At 30.8% G+C, this 26,229-nt stretch overlaps 1 protein-coding gene across 1 annotated transcript; it reads left to right on the top strand.

Moving 5' to 3' along the window:
* The first annotated feature begins 1,359 nt into the window (after positions 1-1,359).
* On the top strand, positions 1,360-24,759 carry LOC139517166 (calmodulin-like). The gene is made up of 5 exons (XM_071307884.1): positions 1,360-1,483; positions 13,817-13,844; positions 16,960-17,103; positions 17,635-17,877; positions 24,225-24,759. Exons 1-5 carry the CDS (start codon positions 1,481-1,483, stop codon positions 24,254-24,256), a joined length of 450 nt encoding a protein of 149 aa, XP_071163985.1. The 5' UTR covers positions 1,360-1,480; the 3' UTR covers positions 24,257-24,759.
* Positions 24,760-26,229: the final 1,470 nt, after the last annotated feature.

Here is a 26,229-nt window from a genome sequence, read left to right as displayed (position 1 = left end):
TAAAGACTAATAATAAAAAAAGTGATATCTGTATAAAGTCTATATACGTGTAAATGCAATTCGATAAACTACCGTTCTCAAATTATTATTTCGTTTTTACTGGCTATCATGAATCTGTTAAATAGTGAGATGCCACAGAATCCTGTTTGTAGTGGTACGTGTATAATCCTGTTTAGGCTTTTATATTTTTATTAGAATTACATTATCTTTTTAATCTGCACCTTTGGACAGTAGGAATTCAAAGTCGTAGTGTCCTAGAACTACAATAAGGAGTAACAAATAGTAATGGGTGTGAATATGCAAAACAATTTAATAATAATTGATATCAATGTGGAATAGAGAACCAGCCATACAAGTCACTTTGCATTAAATAAAATGGATACATTTTATTTGATCTTAAGATGTTGTGTGGAATTTAGCAAAGTGTAAGAAAAGTTAATGATGGGTTTTCTTCACACATAGATTGGGGGGAAAAGCTCATCTTTTATTCAGGGTTAATTTGTTTTTGTTTTTTTCTCATCTTCGGGTCGATGTCCCTGTTGAGAGCGTTTCGTTCCCTTATGTATCACCAGCCCACTACACATAACCGCTATAACATGCAGTATCATTAAGACGGTCATTTACTGTAAAACTGAATACTAATAAAATGTTGCATTTTTTTTAACCCTGAAATGATAACTATCCTAATTCAAGGGGATGTATGGTCGTATTTGGAACAACTTTTTGCATGCTTATCTTTCTGTAATTATATATATTTATCTGCCTTTCATCTGATTTGATTTGAACTCAACTGATGAGAAGTATGTAACGGGAACGCTCGTCTGAAGAACTCAAACTGCAGCCTTTGTCCAGTTTTTTAGATTAAAAGTGATAACATAAATTCTCATAATTATTGCTATTTTTCGATGAAAATGGGATATGGGATGAATACTGTTGACATATTATAAAAACGTTTACCGATGTATTAGAAAAAAATCCTTAAATTTTATAAAAGTAAATAATATGCATATATAGATATAAATTATCAGTTATTTCTATTCCTGCATTTCATTTCCTACAATACAAAAATAACTTTATGATACAATGTTTATTAGTCTGTTAAGAGCAGAACTATTATTCCGACTAAATATCTAACTGTAACGAAAGCATTCTCTATGAATTAAACTATATTGTGTCTGTTTTTGGTATTAATTAATTATTAAATATTTACACAGTTCATCTAACACTTATATCGTCTTTTACATGCATTGATTAGCAATCTTCTGAGATGTATCATTATAAGTTAAGTCAGATATTGATAGAATTAGCTACAACAAAAACCATATAGCTTGAATGTTTGTAGGGAAGTTTGACGTCGTTAACACTAAATGCTAAATTAAGCAATCAGGAACTTTTCATCACATCACGTGATATTCTAGAAAATATTTAAGTCCAAAGAAGTGTAGAAATTGAAAAGACAAAAGAGATAATATTTACTACTATGGTAAGTTCATGTTTTTTATGTTAGCAATATTTCATTCATAGACACGTTTCTAAGGTTTTGAAAGATGAACCTCTTGAAAATAAAATTATTCATATCGATTTATGACTTCAAATATGCAAGTTGTTTTGTAAAGGTTAACAATCAGAATTACATTTTATCTGAAATGACTTGAAAAGGCCTGGAATACGAAACCATTTACCATGCATGCTCTCCTAACAACTATAAGTCAAAACATTTATAAATATATAATGAATGAGTTTTTAAAAATATGTCATTAATATCGAATTTACTTTTGTTTGGTTGTCTATTAGTAAAGAAAGTGAATTTTACCTCTGTTTAAAAATTAATGAACACTTTAATGGTAACGTAAATTTTTACGACAACCCATTAATAACCAAATATGTATTTTTTGAATTATTGAATACCATTTTTGCTATTCATAACAGACATTTTCATTTCTATCCATAAGTAATCAAAAGAAAAAAAAAGAATTGGAATATATAATGGTATTCACTTATTTGTGTTTGCTCGTTGTACTTTCTTTTATTATAATCTCACTCATCATAGATACAGGCTTAACATTTTGTTCGCCTATCAGAAAACGTATTAGCATGCATTTCTAAAATATATGAGACCAATAGAACTTCTTATTTTGATTATTATATAAGTTGACACTGTTTGTACGAGAGTATAAACAGTCAACACTTTTGACCTATAGTGGTTTACTTTTCCAAATTGTGACTTAGATTGAGAGTTGTCTCATTGACACTAATACCATATCTTCTTATATCTATAAAACGTTGATACTTGTTTGATATCGGATTTTACTCTTGTGGCTATTATTAATCAACCCCTGACTCTATGAAATATACAGAGGAGATCATATGTGCATGCAGTGTAAAGTTGATTGAACGTCTCAAGTATTCTATATAATAACGTATAAATATAATAATTTGAATTCACCTCAATTACAAAGTGAAACAATGCCACAAAACAAAATATATCACTTAAATAGACACTTTCGAGTTTTTCCTTCACCGGAAAAAACTCGTCTATTATATAGAGGGGTCGTAATTGTGCAGGATAAACTACAAATAATGTTTGTTCTTAAGTACTTAATCACAATTTACTTTTTGGAATTTTGGATCCTCAATGCTCTTCAACTTTGTACTTGTTTGGCTTTATCACTATTTTGATATGAGCGTCACTTATAAGTCTTATGTAGACGAAACACGCGTCTGGAGTACTAAATTATAATCCTGGTTCTTTTGGTAACTATTTACTAATGAGATGGTAAATTATGAGAATTCATTTGCCGAATAATTCGTGAAAAGTAGCATCATAGTTTTCCAACCACTAGCTCAACATGGAAACGGAAGTAACGATGCAGCTAAACGCACGAATGCAGTTCATTAAAACCTTCTTTTTTTTACGGAAATGCATCGAAACCGAAAGTTGTCTATTGATTGGTAAATGTTTTGGGCACACACTGAATATAAAAATAAGAATAGACCAAATGACATAGAAATTTCCAACTATAGGTTGCATTTCTGTAAATATTGACAATGCATTTTCCCATAGGAACTCCCTTTACGGCTAAAACTGTACCACTTTTACTATGAAATTTTGAAACAAAATTATCTCCTAGAATGGAAAGTTCATATGCACTACTATTTTTTCAAAGGTCAAAATATAGGGCTGTGCGGCATATTTTCAACGTTTATATTCCCCGAACTTCTAAGAGTTTAACTAACACTAAATTTCTTAACTACCAATATCCGACTGTAGGGTTGCCACACATTTCAATATAAACAATGTTCACATGTATATTTACTGGTAACATTTATGTCTCTATGAGATGCAACCTACAGATCAGAACTGGGAACTAGTATGTAAACAAAATTAATTATCTATGAATATTCTAAATCTCCCCAAAAGAGACGTGGTTCGAGAAACAGCTGTATTTACAAAGTGAAACCTATAGGTCACCGTACGGTTTTCAACAATGAACAAAGCTCATACCGTATAATCAGCGATTACAGGCCCCTAAACGACAAATGTAATAAATGTAAATGTAATAACAGTTTTGTAACAGTACAACATAACAACAAACTTTAAAAATCAGTTGAAAAAGACTTAAATCATCAGATGGATAAAATAGAAATACATAAAAAAACCATCTAAGACTAAAATATCAATCAGTACACATCCAACTTTAACGGATTTAGTGTAAAGACGTCATAAACGATCAGATACTTCTCAGGCATATTAGAGACGAAAAAGGTTGAACACTACATCAGAGTAATAGGATCTTCAAAGTCGACCATTAGAAAACGACTTTATTTCTTGAATATCAATTGAACTACAGCTTGGTTTCGTTGATAATTATAGAGGACAACCTGGTGTTATCAATAAATCATGAAGAACAGCATAACAATGTTTTAAAAAGGGAGAAGGTTTGGATCCATTAAAACGTTTAATCCCGCTGCAAATGTTTGCACCTGTCCTAAGTCAGGAATCTGATGTACAGTAGTTGTCGTTTGTTTATGTAATATATACGTGTTTCTCGTTTCTCATTTTGTTAATAAAGATTAGACCGTTGGTTTTCCCGTTTGAATGGTTTTACACTAGTAATTTTGGGGCCCTTTATAGCTTGTTGTTCGGTGTGAGCTAAGGCTCCGTGTTGAAGGCCGTACTTTAACCTATAATGGTTTACTTTTTAAATTGTTATTTGTATGGAGAGTTGTCTCATTGGCACTCACACCACATCTTCCTATATCTATTTAGTTTTCAAAGGTACCAGGATTATAATTTTATACGCCAGACGCGCGTTTCGTCAACATAAGACTCATCAGTGACGCTCAGATTGAATCGACGTTTATAAAATTTGTAGCAAAGACTTTTGTCGAACGAAAGCTCAAAGGCGAAAATTGCTTTGTAAGGTGTTAAAAACACTATTATTTTGTTACTGATCAGCTAACCAATATTACTCATTACATAAAAATAGGCAGAAATTTCTCTACTTTTAGTAAACAGATCCAAAAGACGGCGATTAGGAAAGACTCATTTAATTATGTAAGCTTCACATTTGTTGTGGTATCAAAAAAGGAAGTCAAAACAAAAATATGATGTGCTTACAAGTTATTTTAATATTGCCCTAATAAGCAGCAATTATGACAATCAACGGGGATGCTATTTTGCATTGACGCCTATTAAAACAGTTGTAAACAAATTATATGCAATACAAAATCTTTTGTTTTCTATTCCTGCATCCGTTGATACAGAAATTCTTAAATTTTTTAAAGAAAAAATCCGTTTTCATATTTGTCATTTGATTTTTATTCAAAAAGTTATCAAAGGTACCAGGTTATAATTTAGTATGCCAGGACAAACATCAATGTTCACTCTAAAAAGAAGTGTTTTGCCGCGGTTTACAATTACTCATAGGTAAGGTATTTTCTCATAATACAGGACAATTTATTTAAAGAATCAAGAAAACATATAATGTACATGATTTAAACCTGCTTTCGTGCGCACACCAAGAAAACCTATAACGATCATTCGAGATTCGATATTGATACTGAAGATTCAAGTGTTGAAGGTTGAATACGACTTTTGAAATTGAATAATTCAGAGATTAAAATCAGTATCTCATGCAGTCCGATATTAAACATTGAGAGCCATCGTAAAATGCCCTACCAGTAGTCATTTCTGTTAGGGAAAAATTAATGCAACATTTGCAAAACATTTTAATAATTGGTAAAAGATTGATATAGTTTACAAAAGTTGTAAACATTATTAAACAAATATTTGCATTTACAGTACTACATTTTGTTGTTATTTATAGTTTGTATTGATCAGAATAAAATGGTGTTTTGTCTGATTAATTAGATACAATGAATCAATTCCTTTTCAACAAATGTCTATACGTTTTAAAACTTATTGATGTAATTACTGTCAAGCTAAGAAGAGAGTCGGTCACCTGTAAATACATATACCCTCACCACATTTTGTATTTTGTACCTTTGACCTCTCTTTTATCAGCTTTCACGTCATTGTAATTGCTTTCTTATTAGACTCTTTGAGTTTTGAAAGGAGTAGGTCCGGTAAGACCCCTTTTTGGCCCTAAAATATAACTTTTTTACAAAATTGTTAAAATGTAAACTTTTAGTTATTTATTGGACAGTTGAATGCTTCTGCTACATAAATATGGGCTGTTTTTGACAATACAATGCACCTATATCGGGTTGTAGCACCATTAAGTCATGCTAAATTACTGAAATCTTCAAAATTCTATCATTTTAGTTAAATTTTAGACGGTTTCCTGGTAAAACGAAAGTGGCCGCATTCGTGTTCATCCTTAATATTGAAATGTAAGTTGTATTTTATGATAATACATAACATATATAAAGGTTGTGGATGAAATGTGACGTTTTTTGGCATATTTGAGAGATTTTTCATATTTGAGCTCGAATCGGATCGTTTTTAATGACTCTTACACTAATTAAATCAAGTGAAATAGACAATTAAGTCTTTAAAAAGTGGTCAAAATCTTTCGTCAGATGAAACTGAAATTTGAAGCCAAAATGAGTCCTTACCGGACCTACTCCTTTAAATCTCAAACTTTAAATTTAGGTATTAAAGTTCCAAATTTTCTATATTTAGTTAGATGAATATAGAAAAATCCTGTAATACTTTTGAAAAATATAAGACATCCATCCATTAAAAGACCGAAAAAGGGATCAGTTTTGCAAATATTACAATTACATGTTTTGACATCAAACTAATTTTCATTACAACCTGAAAAAAAAGGTTTCAACTGAGTTTTTTGTTATCTCAAAAGCATCGTTACATCATTTCCCCTTTAATGATAGCGCTATACTTTTTTTGTTTTGAATATGAACAAACAAGAGTAAAGAGAATTCTCCATTAAATCTTCTTCACAAGTTATAGCTCAATCGACAAAAGTTCCATTGATTTCAATAGCAAGGGTCTTATAACTAAATTAAGTGTGTATATATTGTTAATTATTAATTATTCTGGATTGATTTTTAGACTAACTGTTTTGTTTATAAATCTATTTCATCTTGCTGTAATATAAAACCTATCAGCCGTAAGTGTATTCCAAATTCTATGTATAATAACGACAATCCTAATTGTTGCATACAGTATTTGAAAATTACAACCTGCATGTTTAACGAAATTTCCAAATTGATATCTCTAAGGGATTTCTACAGGTGTCAAAAGGATAATACCAAATAGAAATCATCAATTATGTAGTACATTTAGTATTGTAACATAGTATAATCAAATTGATGATGTAAATAGTGCCTATAAATCAAATAAAATACATTCGGTTTTTTCTTTAACAACTATATGCATTCATGTAGCGAACATGTTTAGGACAGGAAAACAGTGGATAGGTTTTGAAAATCTATTAAAGATTTGATGAAAACTTTAACCATCATCTGTAAGAATTCGAAAGTTATGTAGTTTTAGATATCGTGCTTTAATAACAGTACAATAACCATTAGAATTGGTGTCAGGGAACTGACTAATGACCTGCGCTTGTTACGAGCACAATTTCCGTGAAAAGTAATTTAGTAAACCGTATATTCATACTATAAGAGAAAAAAAGAAAACAATGACCATGGCATACACAACGACATCATTTGAAATATCAATTTACAACGAAAGATTGTAAATAACAATGTTAACCCACCGCCCCTCCAAAGAATATGCCGTGCAAGATGTCCCGGATTACTCGTGCTTAATCTATCAACTATTATTATGTGGCCCCATATTCCTCGTTTTTTTTTTAAAGATAAACTACACTTTTCATTTAATAAACTTATACCAAATATATTGCATCCAGGATTTCAAGATGTTACTGTAAACCTTTATCTGAAAGATATAAAATCTAAATCTTCTGATTGGTCTTGTTAATTTAGAGCCAGAGATGAGTTTTCTAAAAAACATTCTTTCTTTCGGAAAATGCCTCTACGAAGGGAGGAATATGGCGGTTTTTTTTTTCATTTGAGTCCGTTGGTTGTTTACTTTTGGATTTTTTTTAATTTTCCTTTTTGAATTTACATTTAAGTTCTGTATGTCTTATTATCCTGATTTTGTGTTTTGAATACAGATTTTTGCACATCAACGAAATCAAATATCCACAAAAATGAAAGTGTTCATCAGTCCGCAAAATTAAAGATATCCACAGTATTTGTTATCAGATCCAGTTAACAGTCCTTTAAAGATTGTATTGATAAAATTTTGGACATATCATGTTCTGCAATTGTAATAATCAGCAATAAAAAATATAGTTTTTTAACGTTTGAACTATAATCTAATAGAAACAAGGACAATGTGTAGTTAACAGAAAATTTGTAATGTCGTATCTGTCCTTCTTTATTGGCAGAAATAACGTCCTTTTCACAGTTAAGACAGAATAAATGCAGAAACATCAGGAAACATGTTCTTTCATAAGGTCTATCTATTTTGGCTTAAACCATCTTATAAATGCAATAAAGAATCGCTAGTTTAAAGATTATATAGTTTGACGAACAAAATGTAATTATTGGGGAACAAAATTATTGTTTTAGAAAATTGTGTTTCGATCTTTTTATTAAATCAATGAATATACATCGGATTTGTGGCTAATACGGTATTGGGTTTATGCCTAAATGTAATTCAGCATGGCAGATCATTTCAGTATACTCGAAAGAAAAATCAATTTAAGCACGCAAACGTTTGCTTTGTTTATCAGACAAAAATCTTCATGTTATTTTTCTGATGTGCATTTTGTCACATGTTTTACAATTGCTACTCCAGCCAAGACGGCATGAGTTCAAATGTTCACACAACATGCACTCATTCGACACTATAGTATACACAACGACTTGTTCCATTATGACGGTGTGTATTACACTTGAAAAAGATTGGGAGTGTGAGGCTCTTTCCAGGAACATTAAAACGCAAGGAATCCGGTTATAAGAGCTGAAACGTCATTAGTTAAGATAGAAAAATATAAGTAACAGTTAGAGTACTGAATTCATATACTCTTTTCCTCGTGCAATAGTATCAACAAACTCAATTTACACAAGAATTCCACATTTTGAACTTTGAATAATCCAATGGTGTGTAATTAAAGAGGCATTGGCAGTCAAATTCATGTTTATCGATTAGACTCACATTCTGATTTTTTATGTATAACATACCTATAGAAGAATCATAAAAAAAAATGACTACGCATAGGCTCGATAATATGTTTTATCGTTTCGAGTGATTTTATTCTATACGCCATCTCTATCTAAGGGGTTATATTGAAGGTTACATGAATACAGATTGAATGAGGTCGAATTATGCGGTTGTAAGTGAATAATTCATTATTATGACAAAATTGAAACAACCTGGCTTCAACGAGCGAGTTATTATTTCACTATTTTATTTTCTAAAATGATTGAAAAAACATTTTTTTTTCTTCTTATAATTCATATAGCTAATGCCCCTTTAAACAAAGTTACCTTACTCTTCGTGATACAAGAATAAATTTGCTCTTATACACCAAATTCCTTTACCTAGGCTAAGCAATGCATAACATACACATATGCAATATTCTTAATTGTCTAAATATTGTGTCGGGAAAAATGTGACAACTTTAACCATTTCATCACAGTAACTTGGTATTGGATATGTTAGTAAAAGTATGTTTGTTGTGTAAATAATATACCAAAAAATATTATCATAAGTTATGACCTTTGAACATGTAGTGAAAAAATACATATATACATGTAATTTAGGAAATGTTATGTATACGTATGTAAATTTTGTCAATATTCAACAAATATAATAGGCTTATTAGAAAGTCAACATTATCAGCCCAACCTCATAACAAGTTTTCAAAATTGTTTGCGTATTGGTTTAAAACGACCCATAAAAATATAATTCAATTTCGAAAGGGTTTCTCTATTAATAAACCTATTGTTTTTCTACAAACATGTATATTTTAAAACTCTAGAATTGTGAAAGTGAAAACGACGAAATCGAATTGTATTTGTCATTTGTGGTCCAAAAATTTAATTTAAATTTCAATCAATTCAAGTAGCAGCTCTCTAGTTATCATTTGAAAACCAGCATTGAGACGGACGAACAAAGTGGCAGACGGAGACGGGGATTCTCAATACTCAATACTCATGAAATTTGTCAAAGAGAGGTGTTAAAAGATCTGTTTCTCACACAAGCTGACACCAATAGTAATTATGCTTTATATGATAGACAAAATCTGTAAAATTTATTTGACTTGTTATTAAACGAAAATTCGACAGGACTGTATGAATCAATTGGATCCGACGATAAATTCATTATCATAAATGTGGCGTTTATACAGTGCTGAAAATGAACCCCGTATGAGATAAGACATCGCTGAGACACGAAAAGTGACAAAGTACTACAGATACAGTTAAGTCTGCCTCATATCTTGACTTACATTCAAAAAATTGACAATGAGGGTCGGTTGAATACCAAACTATACGACAAAGGAAACGATTTCAACTTCCTAATTGTGAACCTTCCATTTCTATGTAGCAACTTTCCAGCAGCGCCTTTATACGGAATATATATCTCCCAATTGATACAATATTCCCAGGCTTGTATTTCCTATTATGAATTCCTTGATAGTTGATAGAGGATTGCTGCTCACGAATGTTATCAAACCAAGAGTTCCAAGTGGTGAAGTTGAAAACATCCCTTCGTAAATTTTACGGACGACATCACGAGTTGGTTGACCGTTATGATGAAATCGGATATGTTCCTTATGTCGTAACTACAATACCCTTCCCCTTTTCCCTTACCGAATTAGACTTTTTACCGGATTTATAATAAAATAAGCAACACGGCGGGTGCCACATTTGTAGCAGGATCTGCTTACCCTTCCGGAGCACCTGAGATCACCGCAGTTTTTTGTGGGGTTCGTGTTGCTTACTCTTTAATTTTCTATGTTTTGTCTTCTGTACTATTATTTTTTTTATTTCTGCTTTTAGTTTTAAACGTGACGTTGTCAGTTTATTTTCAATCTATGAGTTTGACTGTCCCTCTGGTATCTTTCGTCCGTCTCTTGGATTAGTATCCTCAATTATTTTGAATGTTCTATCACTGTCTGAACGCAGTCGTGTAACTTCTTAACTGATTCCTACGGATCGGGAATTGTCCGGAGATGTTGGCCAGCATCCCGACAGTTATAGGCGAACCGCTTTTGCCGAAAACTTGTCGGAACCGTCCCATTAATAAAACAAAATTCTGCAAGTATACCCACGTCAGAGTCCCGATAATTATAGAACACGATACAACTGAGTCCAGATAAAGACTTTTGCAATGCTGTACAGCAGATTGTGATCAGATTGCCTTCCGACAGTACCTGTTAATCCAGAATATGGGGAAATTGTTTGAAGTTGTAGCGAAGCTATGAAGAATAAATTGAATAACTGATAAATAGTTGAATTTTGAAGAACAATCTAAAAACTCTGAAATACTCATTTGTAACTTCAGAATTTTAGTTTTAGTCTAACACATGACCCAGTCAATGACTGACTTTATTGTTACACTGCATGTAATTAATTTATTATCTTTTAATTACTTTTGACGTCCCAAAAAGTGAGAACAATGCATTCTGAAAAGCAGGCAATCAGATTGCGTTTATTATTCTAATTCGACATTTCACGTAAAAATAATTGGCATGCACCTAATTTATTGGACAGCTTAATTTGATGTTACATTAACTGATAATTGCTCTGCTGCAATTGATATGAATATCCTGAAAAAATATAACGGTAGAATGTCCCAAGATGTTAAAAAAAAATCAAACAATAATACATTCTGTTTTTCCAAGATAGTTTTGACAGTATAACACACGATTCAAATGAATACTAATCAACATTTTAAAAAATGCGTTTGTTTGCAGCAGATAATAAAGGCAACAGTATTATACCGCTGTTAAAAATTCATAAATCGATTGAGAGAAAACAAATCTGGGTTACAAACTAAAACTAAGAGAAACGGCTGAAAAATAAAATTAATTGATGAACAACGTTTGAAGTGGTTTACTGATTTATGTGAGCACAACACGTGACCCTAAAATAAACTTCTGTAAGCACGCATAAAAAAGTATTAAAAGATTATTAAGCATGTCTGAGTATTATAAAGCGATAGGAACTTCACAATACTGCCACAACCATGTAAAATCAGCACTAACTAAGGGATTTGTGAAATTAGTATTGCAGCAATAATTGTTACCAATTTAATGCTTTAAACCTGCAGTAATTTTTTAATAAAAGTACCAAAAAAAAAAATAACAGTAATTTACTTAAGAATCCATTAAGAAGATGCTGATCAAGAATCATAACAAAAAATGGAAAAAAACCACAGAAATTCACTTCATTTAAAAAGAAAGATGATCTGTAGTTTTCGTTGCGTTCGTTTTTTTTTTTTTTTTTTTTTTTATATAAGCCAACAGTTACGTCAGTCAAATAAGAAAATAACCATGACTAGTTTCATTAACTTAATGACTGTAAAAGGAAAAATAATATCCGCTGGTAATTTCAAAAAGTTACTGTCTAATAGTAAAGAAAGTTTGGTTCATTCTATAGAAAGGATCTGCAGCACTGAGAACATTAAAACATTTTATTGACAGTCAACATGTGCTTTTGTCACTAACTAATGTTTTTTAATTATGTCCTCGTTATAACAATACCTTCTGAAACTAAAACCATGGTTTAATTCATTTGAAATAAGGAATTACACAATAACAACGCAGCTGGGCTATGTTCAATTGCGATGTTTTAAAAGCTTTCTTAATTTTGGTTCTTCCTTAAGTAGGTTGTGTTTCCTTTTAATGTATGGTTTATTTTTTACAAACCTAGGTTACTTACGAGAACGAAAGTTCCTTAGAAATTAACTAATGGAAATAGATAAAGTACTACGGAATACTGTTTACGACTTTTGTTTGGTTATGGACATGTGTTTGTTTCAAAACAATCAATAATACAGCTTATGTCAAGAAATTAACACCAATGAATATACTTAAATACAATAAATGAGCAAATATAACTATAAGGAAAGCAAAAATTCTATCTTAAATATCTCACCATAATGGTTATAAAGTTGCTAAAAACCAAATATGTTTCATGTTTTGGTGACTTTTTAGCACTCAATTAAATACTTCTGATGTATCGCTAAAACACAAGTTTTCAGACTTCAATTTAAACATTTATTTCGATAGTTTGATTCATGTCATGTAAAGTGAAAGCATAGTAATATATATATTCTCAATCTTAACATTTCTAAACTTTGGTCATTTATTTTTTATTGATTTCCTGTTTACAAGTATGATTTTTTTCGAAATACTAAGAGTTTTCTTATCCAAGGCATAGATTACATCAGCCATATTTTGGCACAACTTTTTGGAATTTTTGGTCATTAATGCTCTTCAACTTTGTATTTGTTTGGCTATATTACTATTTTGATCTGAGCGTCATTGTTTCGTCTTATGCAGACGAAACATTCATCTGGCGTATTGAATTATAAGCCTGGTATGATACCTATTTGCCAGGGGTAGAATAGCTCTAGTATTTCAATAATTCAATACACAGGAAATTATGATATAGAGGCGAAAGATGCAAAAGGGACATTCAAACTAATAAGTCAAAAATGAACTTACAACGCCAATTAATTGGATATCACACACTAGAATCAGTGGCGTTAGAATCAAAACAGTTCTAAAGCTACTTAAAATACGGTTTTAAAGATCAAAAACGACTAAGGCTATCTATTTCTAGAGATAAAAATCCTTAGTTTTCGAATAATTCAGCATTTCATACAGCATTCATTAAATACAGGGGGATTTGAATCCAAATTTCCCCATACCTTATAATGTTGAATTTAAAAAAAAAGATATTTGATTAATAGCGTCGAACTTAATTAAAATATTCGAACTCATACCACATCTTCTTTTATCTATATATTATGTATAAAATGATATTGAAAAGACACAAAGTTCTTCAGTTGAAAATCTCTTGGTACTAGAATCGCATGGTTGGTGATACATTCACAGAAAGTAACGCTACCACGAAGAAGACCGTGGTTTCGGGTATTACAGAATTTACGCGATTTCCTCCGGTTTTATTCATTTTTTAATTTGCCTCCCTGAATGATGATATTTAAACATTGGTGAACAGCTGTCTTAATTTACTAGCAAGTATCACTCAATATACATTTTCATATAAACAAACGATCCTTTTCAACTGTATACATGTAATAACAATTATATTTTTTTTGTTTCAGGAACGTCTATCAAAAGAAAAAATTGCAGGTACGTGTGTCGACATTCATTTCCTATATATTTGAGATAGCTTACTCTTCCCATCTACCTAATAACAATATACTATTGACTCTTTCGTGTGTGGCTTTAAGCATGTTAAAGTTGTTAATAAATATTGTAGAAAATTGATAATGAATATAAATCGTTTTCAGCTTAAAAAAACAGAGCATTAGTCATATGACAAAAAAGACCAATGAGACGTCAAATGTTATCACTTTATTTCTTTTGTGCGTTCGAGTGTCAGTGTCTGGATTAACTTCTTCAAGAAAACCGAACATAGGGCTAAATTCATCTAAGGTTAACTATGCATGATGATATTTCTGAGTTGATTATATCCCTGAGAAATGACTATCATCCTAGCGTTAGTACATAAATATAACTATTGGTCACTTCAGTTCTTTCGAATCACTGTCTGGTGTCATCGTAACCAGGAACGTTGAAACATAAACATTTGAACGCAAAGCATGTATAAGACATACACAAATGATGAATTATACGAATTAAACAGGACATTTGTAAACAAATATCAACGTTCGTTAAATCTTGCATGGGGAACTTAGAATATAAGTTGTCTAATTATTTTTTCATGTATCAACGGAACATTTAAAGAAGGCTAAGTACAATGTATAAATCATGTTCGTATCGAAATTATTACTATTGAGTTGATGATATTTTCGGAGATTAGCATGCAAAATAGGAAACAAATCAAACGAAAAAGCATTCATGGGTCAACTCTTTACAAAAATGGAAAAAAAATGACAGAAATAAACCAAACACCATGACACTGAATTAACAGGTGCTGAACTTAGTACAGGCACATACAGTGTGGCGGGATTCCTATTAGTTTGCTAGCTCTTACTCAGTGCTAAATAAATACAACGTTAGAACAAACTGTAAAAATTAGTTGGAAATTACTTGACTCACTTGGTTATTTACAAAGCACAAAAGAAAAACAACTACAATTAAGAAATGAAGACATGAAATACCAATATATGAGTTCTCGTTATTACTCTAAGCTAATAGAAAATATATGCCACAATGTAATGAATATTTCTACATTTAAAATTACACATTTGAAGAACAAAACCTGTTTGCCCTTCCGGAGCATCTTAGATCACCACCAGCTTTCTAAAAGCGTTTTTGTTGCTCAGTCTTGAGTCTGTGTTTTATGTTTTGTGAACAAACAATTTTTATGTCTTTATTTCGTTTTTCCCATGTCTATTTTTAGCCGTTGTCAGTTTGTGTTCAAATTTGAACATTGTTTTGAAATTTTCTTTTGTCTTTTGTAGACAACAAGCGCGTCTAGCGTACAAAATGTCAATCATGGTATCTATGATGAGTTTACTTCCACACCCTTGTCATATGCCATACACGAGACAAAATGTATATTTTGGACTACATCTATTTTTATTTTTCTCATTCGATATGTTTTCTTTTTTATAGAAACTAAATGAATTGCCCTACTAAATAAACATTAGTCTATTAACAATAAATATTGGAGAAGAAACCAATATGTCTATCTCTCCTCAAGAGTAGTTTGGTAAATGATCACCTCATTAAGTTATTTCTGAAGTGAGATATCAGTAATATCAGTATGTTGACATGACTATTCAATTTGAGTTAATTGTATTATGTCAGAAAATGATCATCTATAACAAAGTCAAACGTTATAATAACTGATATTTCTATAGTTGCAATTGTATTATAAAGTAAATACCATCTGTTATTCATCAAAAATGTATACAATTTGTCACCTTAAATAGAAATACTGGGGAAAGCGTCACAACAAGATTACATCAATGTAATAGAACTATGAGAATCAGAACGACATTCTCTAAAAATACCAAGTCCGTTATTGCAGAATTATTGCGCTCCTATAGGAAGAATAGGTCGGATACAGCTATGTCGTGAGATAAACTGATATATGATGAGGGGTCTTAATTAACTGGGACGTAATAACCTGTACATTATAACCATTAAATAATCCGTACTTAAAATGGATTACCGATGAAGATAATGGATTTTTCTACATAATGTTAGCCGACTCATGTTTCGTACTTTATTGTTCTCTAATTATTTCAAAGATATATTTTAAATAATATATAAGGTTATACAATATAACTGTCATGCTGCATGGTCAGAACGTACACATGCATTAATGCATATTAGTTTAAAAAATGAGGTTGTCATAACAAGAATATATCTGACAAAGCAATTATGAAATAGATGTGGTAAAAGGGTCCTTTGGTACAAATTTTGAAGGTCCAAAGATGAGTTGTATGAAGATGATGCATGAATCTTTAAATAAAATGTAGATTTTTTTTTTTTTTTTACATCTATGCAACAAAATAATAACATTTTCTTGATTTAAACTGACTTACATGACTTAGGTCATGAAAGTATTACAAACTTATATCTGATATTTTGTTTTAACAAAAAGTAAAAACCCCAAAATACTTAACTCCGAGGAAAATTCAAAACGGAAAGTCCATAAACAAATGGCAAAATCAAAAGCTCAAACACATAAAACGAATAGACAACAGCTGTCATATTCCTGACTTGGTACAATCATCTTCTTATGTAGAAAAGGGTGGATTTAACCTGGTTTATACCTCATTAAACCTTTCACCACTTGTATGACAGACGTATAAAATTCCAATATATTGACAACGATGTGTGAAAAAATCTTGTTTAGATTTGACAATGTCAAAGAGTATGTTATATATTTAGATACAAGTTTTATGTTCAAGAGTTGCTAATCCTATTCGAAACATTCTCAAACATGACGCTGCTGCTATTGTTCTTTTTTTCTGCTGTTCCAGAATATGTCAGTAGACATCCTCACTACCAAACTTTTCAGTGAGTTTGGTAAAGTGATCGTATGGAAACAACGGAATGTTTGTCTGTGCCTATTGAAGTTATGATATTGCGTCTTCCCAAATAAACAAACAATTGCTAATTCTATGGTAGAAGTTATTTGTCATTCGAGCACTGTATGAGTATTCTTTCACTTTCAATACTATATTAATGATTGGTTTAGAAAAACAAAACATATATTGCAAGGTCTGAATGTGTAGTGTATATTATTTTTTGCTTTCCTTAATAGAATTGAAAGAGGCATTTGCACTATTTGACAAAGACGGAGATGGACGAATTACAGCCAATGAATTAGAGAGTGTAATGAAATCAATGGGAGAAACTCCTACTCCTAAAGAACTTAGGCAAATTATCCATGACGTTGATACTGATGGTAATAATAATTTTTATACATGAATGCATACTTTCTAATTATGCACGTCATAGCATATAATTCTTTACTTGTATAATGATCTATAGTGAAAAGATTAAAATTGTAATTAAACAATTTCTGCAAATTTGAATATCAACTTTACACTAAACGTTATATCTAAGATTGCGAAACACAGAATACTTTTGTCACTTTCTCTTTTATTTTCCCGACCTCAGCTCTACAGTTAACTTTAACCATAAATTTCAGAGAAACATTATTTTACATGAAGAACTGAAATATTTCAAAGAAAAACATTTTTTTTTTTATTTTAAACATATTTTTTTCATTAAGATATGAAAAGTATTGAGCAACAGGCAAAGCCTATAAAATCTCTCCATAATACATGTACAGGGTATATTTCAATAATAACAACTGTATTTAAATTAATATGATATAATGGAACATGCATGCTACTTATGAGCACACACAGATAGAAAGAAAGGACACAGAATCATTTTTGTAATCCTTTTTGTAAATATCTCTTTTATACAGGAAGCGGAGCAATCGAGTTTAATGAATTTTTAAACATGATGGCAAGAAAATATTCTGAAATAAGAGAAATGAAGGAAATCACGGATGCTTTTAAAATGTTTGATCGGAATGGCGACGGCGTGATAAGTGCTGCCGAGTTACGTCAGGTGATGACGAACATGGGACAGAAATTAAGCGACAAAGATGTTGATAGTATGATCAAAGAAGCGGACATGGACGGAGACGGTCAAATTAATTATGCTGGTTTGTATAGTTATCACTCAAATATTCCTAATAATAGTCCAAAAGGCAAAGCATGTAGATTAGTAGTTGTTTTTTTTCCTACCTGCTTTTACCAAAAGGTGTGTTATTTTGATCAACAATTTGAAAGCACAATTATAATAGATAAAAGAACTTATCAGAATGACGAGATTTACCAATGCGTCAGGATGGCTGACTTCATAGGTTTATTCTGTATTGGAGGTATAGTCACTTGTACGATTTTAACCAATTTTAAGCATTTAACATTAGTAAATTCATAATTACTGTGATAAGCAAAACATACCAAAAGAGCAAGATCTACATACAAGTTTTTGTCCTCCCATGACGATTTACCATTTTTATGTTTCGGGTAAACAACAACAATAGAAGATACAGAGAATGTGTAGACGGTAAAATAGGTTTGCATAAGATCTAAAATTAGCCAAACTAAGATGAATTACAAGTCAATATTACAGGAGAGTTCTTGCATATTGATATTTACCCAATATTTAATAGGGTCAAAATATAATAGCACTTCGAGAGACACTGAAAAACAACCCTAAATTATCAATAATTCAAGATCAAGGAAAAAGAGATCTCAGTCTTAAATTTTATTCTAGTATTCAATGTTTGAAATAAATATAGATTCAAGTGAGCCCCTTATTTTTTTTTATCATTATTATATTATTGTAATCATTACTTTACATACTACATGTAGTGCTTTTCTATTTCAATTTCTATAAATTCTGATCATCCTAGTTTAAAAATGAAATCAAAAGCATTAAAGCGATATGATCTACTACAGCATTAAAATGATAAAATAAATTGATCTTTACATAAATGTTCAATAAGTTTTGTTTAAAAATGGCATAACACGAAAATATAAAGCATATAAGCACAATTTAATTTAAAAAAAAGCATGATGTGCATCATGTCTCAAGCAAATGGTAATAAAACTTTATAAGATGTCGTTAATTCAAAGACAAATAGTGTGTGGAAGTGTTATCTCACTTACACGAATAAAATTTTATTAAGTGCGATTTCACTCCAACCTTTTAATATTATAAAGCAATCAAGTATGACAATTGCTAATCAATGGGTTGTCCGCAAAAAGTAAGATAACAAAAATGCCGAACTCTTAGGAAAAATCAAAACGGAAAGTCCCTTATCAAATGACAAAATCAATAGCTCAAACACATCAAACAAATGGAAAACAACTGTCACAATCCAAACTTGATACAGACATGTACGTATGTACATAACAATGGATTAAACATGGTTGTATAACTTAAGCTAAACCTTCCACTTGTAAAAACTTGATAACATGATAAAATATTATTACAAATAAGTTGCTGTGAAACCATATTCGGTCCTCCTAATTATACAAGAAACTATGGCTTGACTTGAAATATGCTGTTAACATTATCTGTATTCAATCTTTCTGTATCAAATGTACATTGGAATTTTCTCGAAATGAAGTAATTTTTCGAAAATAACAGCTGCATGATATCAATATACATAGAAATAAGAAAATGCTTTATGAGTGCAAATGAGACATCTCTCCATCCATGTCTCAATGTGTAAAAGGTAAATAATTACAGGTCAAATAGGGAAATAGTAGTAAACCGATGCTCCTTGTAATAAACCGATTTAACTGAAACAATATCAAGCCAAAAAAAAAAAAAAAACACTGAGGAAAACAAATAAACTATGAGAAAAAAGGAAAAGCCGAAAAACTAAATTGCTTCAAAAATGACACCAACATACATAGAAATGAACTACAATTATTTGATAACTGATTTGGTACAGGATATATGTATATGTTTTTAAATATGTGGTTGAACGTGGTTTTATAGCGAGCCAAACCTCCTACTTATATAGAAATATGAAAACAACATTTCTTAAAAAGCAACATTATGTGATAGAAATACAGTACAAATAAAAGCAAGATAGTTATGTGCCTTTCCCAAACCAGGAGCCTGTAATGCAGTGATTGTCGTTTGTTTATGTGTTACATATTTGTTTTTTGATCACTTTTTTTTTATAAATAAGGCCGTTAGTTTTCTCGTTTGAATTGTTTTACATTTTCATTTCGGGGCCTTTATAGCTGACTATGCGGTATGGACTTTGCTCATTGTTAAAGGCCGTATAGTGACCTATAGTTGTTAATTTCTGTGTCATTTTGGTCTCTTGTGGACGATTGTCTCATTGGCAATCATACCACATCTTCTTTTTTATAAAAACAGAAAAATACATAAATAAATAATATAATAGTATATTTCAACATGTTACCACAGAATAACAACGAACACCTCAAAGTACAGCCTTCAACACTAAGACTTGACTCACATCGAACAGCAAGCTATAAACACATAATGAGTTTTTTAAGCTACATAAAATTGAGAATGGAAATGGGGAATGTGTCAAAGAGACAACAAACCGACCATAGAGAAGACAATAGCCGAGGTCCACCATTGAGTATTCAATGCAGTGAGAAACTCTCGCACCCGGAGGAGTCCTTCAGCTGGCCCCTAAACAAATATGTTACTAGTTCAGTGACAATGGATGTCTTACTAAACTATGAATTATACATAAGAAATTAAAATAAAAAATCATACAAGACTAACAAAGGCCATAGGCTCCTGACTTTGGATTTCTTTCAGCTAACTATAAATAACTGCGAGCACGTGCTTTATCTGAAACGGTAATACTGAGTTTCATCTTACTTGTACACACTTTTAAATTGTTGCGTTTTTTTTTGGTCCGAAATACCGATATCATAGCACTATTGTACATGTAGTAGTTTCAGTCACTTATGCAGGATTTCCTAAGATAACTACATGGGACTGAAATAGGAAATATTGATACAGAAATGTTATTTAATTGCATAGATGTTATTCACATGAAAACAATTATTTTAATATGTAAATTACTGTTGAATAAGTAATATGTAAATTACTGTTGGAATAAGTAATATGTAAATTACTGTTGAATAAGTAATATGTAAATTACTGTTGAATAAGTAATATGTAAATTATTCAACATGTAAATTACTGTTGAATAAGTAAGTAAAAACCTATAATTGATAAAAATTCACCACCGAATTTTGGTAGCAAAACTAACCATCTTTGTCAATTAAAACTGAAAACAACACGTTATAAAGTTCTTGGTCTAAGACGCTTTTCTGGACCTTCACCTAAAACACTCAAAGCCGAATATTTGAAACCCAATGACGTATGAGAACCTAATCAGTTAAGAGCTTTATGACCAAAACTGACCTATTAAAATCACCAAACCCATATAAAGTCTAAAGAAAGAAGGAGTGTAACCTGAGTTTCTTAATAATTCCAAAATTTATTAACGGACATATTTAGATGATGTTACCCGCAAAAACTGATTTTCCAGCAACTGAGGTATCGAACCAGTGCTTGAAAAACAGAAAACAGTCGCATGATAATATTTAAATAGGTTTGCAAAACTATTATATTTTATCGGGTTCTCTACGCATTGATATCGTACAATATTAGACGAAAGCCACTTTGTAAAGTTGTGTTGGTAATTTAGCGAGTGACTGAAATTTTACTGTTACAGTATCTGTTGACCACGCTATTACTTGGAAAAATATAAAATCACAAAAATACTGATTCAGAGGAAAATTCAAAACGGAAAGTCACTAATAAAATGGGAAGATCAATGTGAAACACTTCAAACAAATGAACAACATCAACAAAGTCAACTTGATAACGTCGACCCCCACATTGTGATTTTCTTGTTCTGCGCACGTCTGAAGTATGTAATGCGATAATAACGGATCGACTGAGCAGGGTACAGACAGAGGAACGACCGATACATCTCGATATCTTGACTTTGTACATGTTTATACGTTAAAATGTTTATCGAGTTTAAATTATATTATATATGTTATTTTATTATTAAAAACTTCTATATTTCTACGAAAAGCGCAATTATGATGAAGTGATAATATTGACAACAGAAACGATGTCATGTTCATGCAATAAATATATTGTGTTAAAATGTCAAGGTAATAAATAATATGTAGTAATTATGGAATAGTATAAACACTTCCAATACTTGGAATCAATATATTTATTTCTATGCAATAATAAATGGAACCGTACATTGTGATTAATATGTCATTTGAAAATTTTCTTTCTTTCAAAATTTATCAATTAATCAATTAATCATAGCATCGTCTATGTTTTGGGTAAAAAGTTATCAAATGTTTAGTACGCCAGACGCGCGTTTCGTCTGCATAAGACTCATCAGTGACGCTCATATCAAAATAGTTATAAAGCCAAACAAGTACAAAGTTGAAGAGCATTGCGGATCCAAAATTCCAAAAAAGTTGTGCCAAATACGGATAAGGTTATATATTCCTGGAATAAGAAAATTAAATCCTTAGTTTTTCGAAAACTTCAAAGCTTTGTAAACAGAAAATTTATAAAAATGACTACATAATTGATATTCATGTGAACTCCGAAGTGCTGACTACTGGGCTGGTGATACTCTCGGGGACGAAACGTTCACCAGCAGTAGTATCGACCCAGTGGTGTAAAAAGTTATCAAAAGTACCAGAATTATAATTTAGTACGCCAGATGCGCGTTTCTTCTGATAAGAATCATCAGTGACGTTCATATCAAAATAGTTATAAAGCCAAAAGACTACAAAGTTGAAGAGCATTGAGAATTCAAAATTCCAAAAAATTGTGCCAAAATACTTACAATACTCTCAAGTTGACTTTTACCGTGTGAAAATATGTCTGAATGAGACGCACTATAGAATGTTTACTAGTGTTAGAAAATCAATTGTTTAATTAATCTTTGGTGATATATAAAGGTTCATAGGTTAAAATATTTGTATTGATGTCTGGCGGGTGATCCATCACTCATAATCAAATGATACAGTGCGTTGATTTTTCATAAGATGAAGTGTTCGAATTAATCAAGCAAACTTCTGTGTCATGTATTGTAATCTAAATGACCAACCAAGAATCATTCTGTATGTAGAAAGCTCTATAGATTGTGATGGATTGATTATCTGACAATTAGGTCAAAATGATTGCACAGAAGCTGCAATTTATGGAACACTGTTTTTTCTACTTTAAAAGTTATTTTTCACTGAGATATATTAGAACATAATATAAAAAAATGACGCCGCTTACATGTCAGTTTACATGGCAGCTAAACATATTCAAATGTTATTCCTTTAACTTTTATCTAGACTTAATCGTTATGCATTCTTGAATGTCTTCATATATATTTTCAAATAATGGTTGTATTCTATGGTGCTTTCTTGTCATTGCAATGTTTTAGCTCATTTATTCTAGCTTCTGTATAGTAAGACATGTGTACAATTTATATGACAAATTTATCTACACGTTTTAAAACATAAAAATTAAATTGGCATATATATGGATTGATTGGAAATTTCAGAAATTAAATTAAAAGCTACAGTGATATCGTTGAATCCTTTATTATGTAAAATTGTCTTATTCTCTTACATTTTGTATCCCGTTATACCCATTTTACAATAGACATGTGACTGACTATATGACTAATTTTCATTATTTTTTCACAACTTCCTGGTTATTCAATATCTGATGTCATTGATAACTGTGAAAGCGAATGTGTTGGACGTAAACATGATATTTACATAGCAAAAGTTGAAATATAAAAATGCATTATAAGGAAATTTCCTTATTCTACTCGTGTTAACAACAGCTATACATTATTTATCCAAGAAGAAAAACATCAAGGGTACAATCAAAACCCATTAGTTATACCTAACGAAAATAACAAACTTATAGGGGATGAATATAAAGCAATTGTTATATACGAGTGACAGATGTTTTACACTATTGATATACTCCGCTTAACAGAATAAAATAAACTCGAGTAAATATGACTTACATACAAAACGTGTGCCAAATGCATTATATAGATGTCAGATAAGAAAATAAATTAATTACATGTAAGAGTTACAAATATAGCGTCTCCAAACATATTTTTGAAGTAGCTAAATTTAACAAACGCATTTCATTGGAAATCGTACATGCACATATGATCAAACAATATACTCACCAAATTAATTCACCATTTTCTACACAAGAAAATGTCTGTACCAAGTCAAGTATAACATGTATAAGACAGATGTTATACATTCGTTTGATGTATTTGAGTTTTTGAAATAGTCATTTGATTAGGGACTTTTCGTTTTGAATTATCCTCGGAGTTCAGCATTTTTGTGATTTTATTTTTTACAATATTTGAAATATATCAATGAATTGTAATGTATGTTAATAATAGTAATGTCGATATGATTTTTTCAGAGTTTATAAGAATGATGAAACCTGCTAGATAAGAGGATAACTACTACAATTGTCCTGAAATGTTGGATGACTTTATTCTGATCCATGCAACGAATGACCATATGCGAAGGACTTATCATTTATCTTGTAAATAATGTCATACTAAATGTTGTGATCTACGTATTTGTACAAAACGTGTCAACATGTAATTTGGGTTAAATAGAAAGTAATAAACAAAGAGAACGAACTTATGTTAATGACTTGTATTAACCTATCAATTCCATATAACTAATTATATAACTCACCGGCAAAATTTCTGTCCATAGTTATAACATATGCGTGAATACCAGAAACTTTGTTATCGAATAAAGATTTCCAAATTAAAACGCCAGTTTACGAACATGCAATTTAATAATCAGGCGAAATCAGTATTCTTCGGTAAAGTTACGAAATCACCTACAATGTAAGGAAGATACTTTGAAGAATTCTCCTTCAAACACCGCAATTATTTGTAAATAAAGTCATTAACATACAAATATTTATTTGAAGATGTGAACGGGTGTGGTTTCATATTACTTTATGATGACTGCCATGTTATATAAACATCTGGCGGTAAATTCAAAAATCTCCGTAGGCAAATGTGTATGTAATCGACAGATTGTTTACCGTGCAGAGTTTTATGACAAATACATTTTTCCATCAGATTCAGATATTGAATTTTTTTCGTCAGTCGTGGATTAAGAACGGTTCGCTAGATGGTTGCCCGACATTTTAATGAGCAAGCAAACTATATATACTATGGTTAATACAATTTGGAAAACCCGAATAAATCTTAACTTTTACCGGTATAAAACAGTTCCATCCCCTTGAATTTTAAGTATGTAACCGCCACTGCTTAGTTTTTCTTATAGCATACCACATGAGATTGGCAGGACCACAACCTGAATTATGGATTTGAATTGTATATGGACAAATTAACATTGTACTTTTAATTGACGACAATAATATTATGGAAACGAAGACACGAACAATTGTAATTAGTGGTAATAAAATGGTCTGTTATCAATATTTAGACAATAATTGTTATGAGTAATTCATTATTCATTAGGCCAGGGGGACTTTATTGCATCAGGTGTTAATGTTGATGATATTATTATCAACAAATACATAATACACATCCGTTCAGTTAATTTAAACAGTTGTTGGCAAAAAGATAACGTAAACCCTTTTCTGTGTTTTTATAGTGACTACAGGTGTAATACCACCATTGATTTTAACTATTAGTCTTTGTTAAATTTGCACTTTTCAAAAAAAAATGTGTAGAATTTATCTTTGTTTCGAATAAGGAAATACTTGGCATGAGTAAAGTTTTATCCTGTCCAGTACAATAGAAAAAAATCACAAAACATTTCATTGCATATAAGAAAATAACAACACTGGAAGTTAACCAATCAAATTTCTCCCCTTATTTTATCTGTGTACAAGGTTTAGTCACCATGTATCCTCAAGATTACAAAATATTCTATAGAAATCCCAAATAAAAAAATAATGGTGCTTTGAAATACCCAAGACATATGTTTATGACACAGAAATCTTTTTCTGCAATAAAATGAAGGATTAATAACCTACAACTGTCAAGTTCAAGGTGATATTTTTTTTCGACCTATTTTCGTATACAATCGGATGTGACGTACCATGATTTGGTGGTATATTACCTTTAATAGGTGAAATACCACCATTGATGTTCCCCGATTAGTCTTAGTTAAATTTGCACTTTTCAAAAAAATGTTTAAAATTTATCTCTGTTTCAAATAAAGAAATACTTGACATTAGTAAAGTTTGATCCTGTCTAGTACTATAGTAAAAAAAATTCACATAACATTTCATTGCATATAAGAAAACAACCATCACTAGAAGTTAACCAATCAAATTTCTCCCCTTATTTTATCTGTGTACAAGGTTTAGTCACCATGTAACCTCAAGATTACAAAATATTCTATAGAAATCCCAAATAAAACAATAATGA

This window comes from Mytilus edulis, chromosome 3 (assembly GCF_963676685.1).
Source record: "Mytilus edulis chromosome 3, xbMytEdul2.2, whole genome shotgun sequence".
NCBI classification, from domain to species: Eukaryota; Metazoa; Mollusca; class Bivalvia; order Mytilida; family Mytilidae; genus Mytilus; species Mytilus edulis.
The sequence above is the reverse complement of the archived record's forward strand: the minus strand, read 5'-3'. Positions and strand labels throughout refer to the sequence as shown.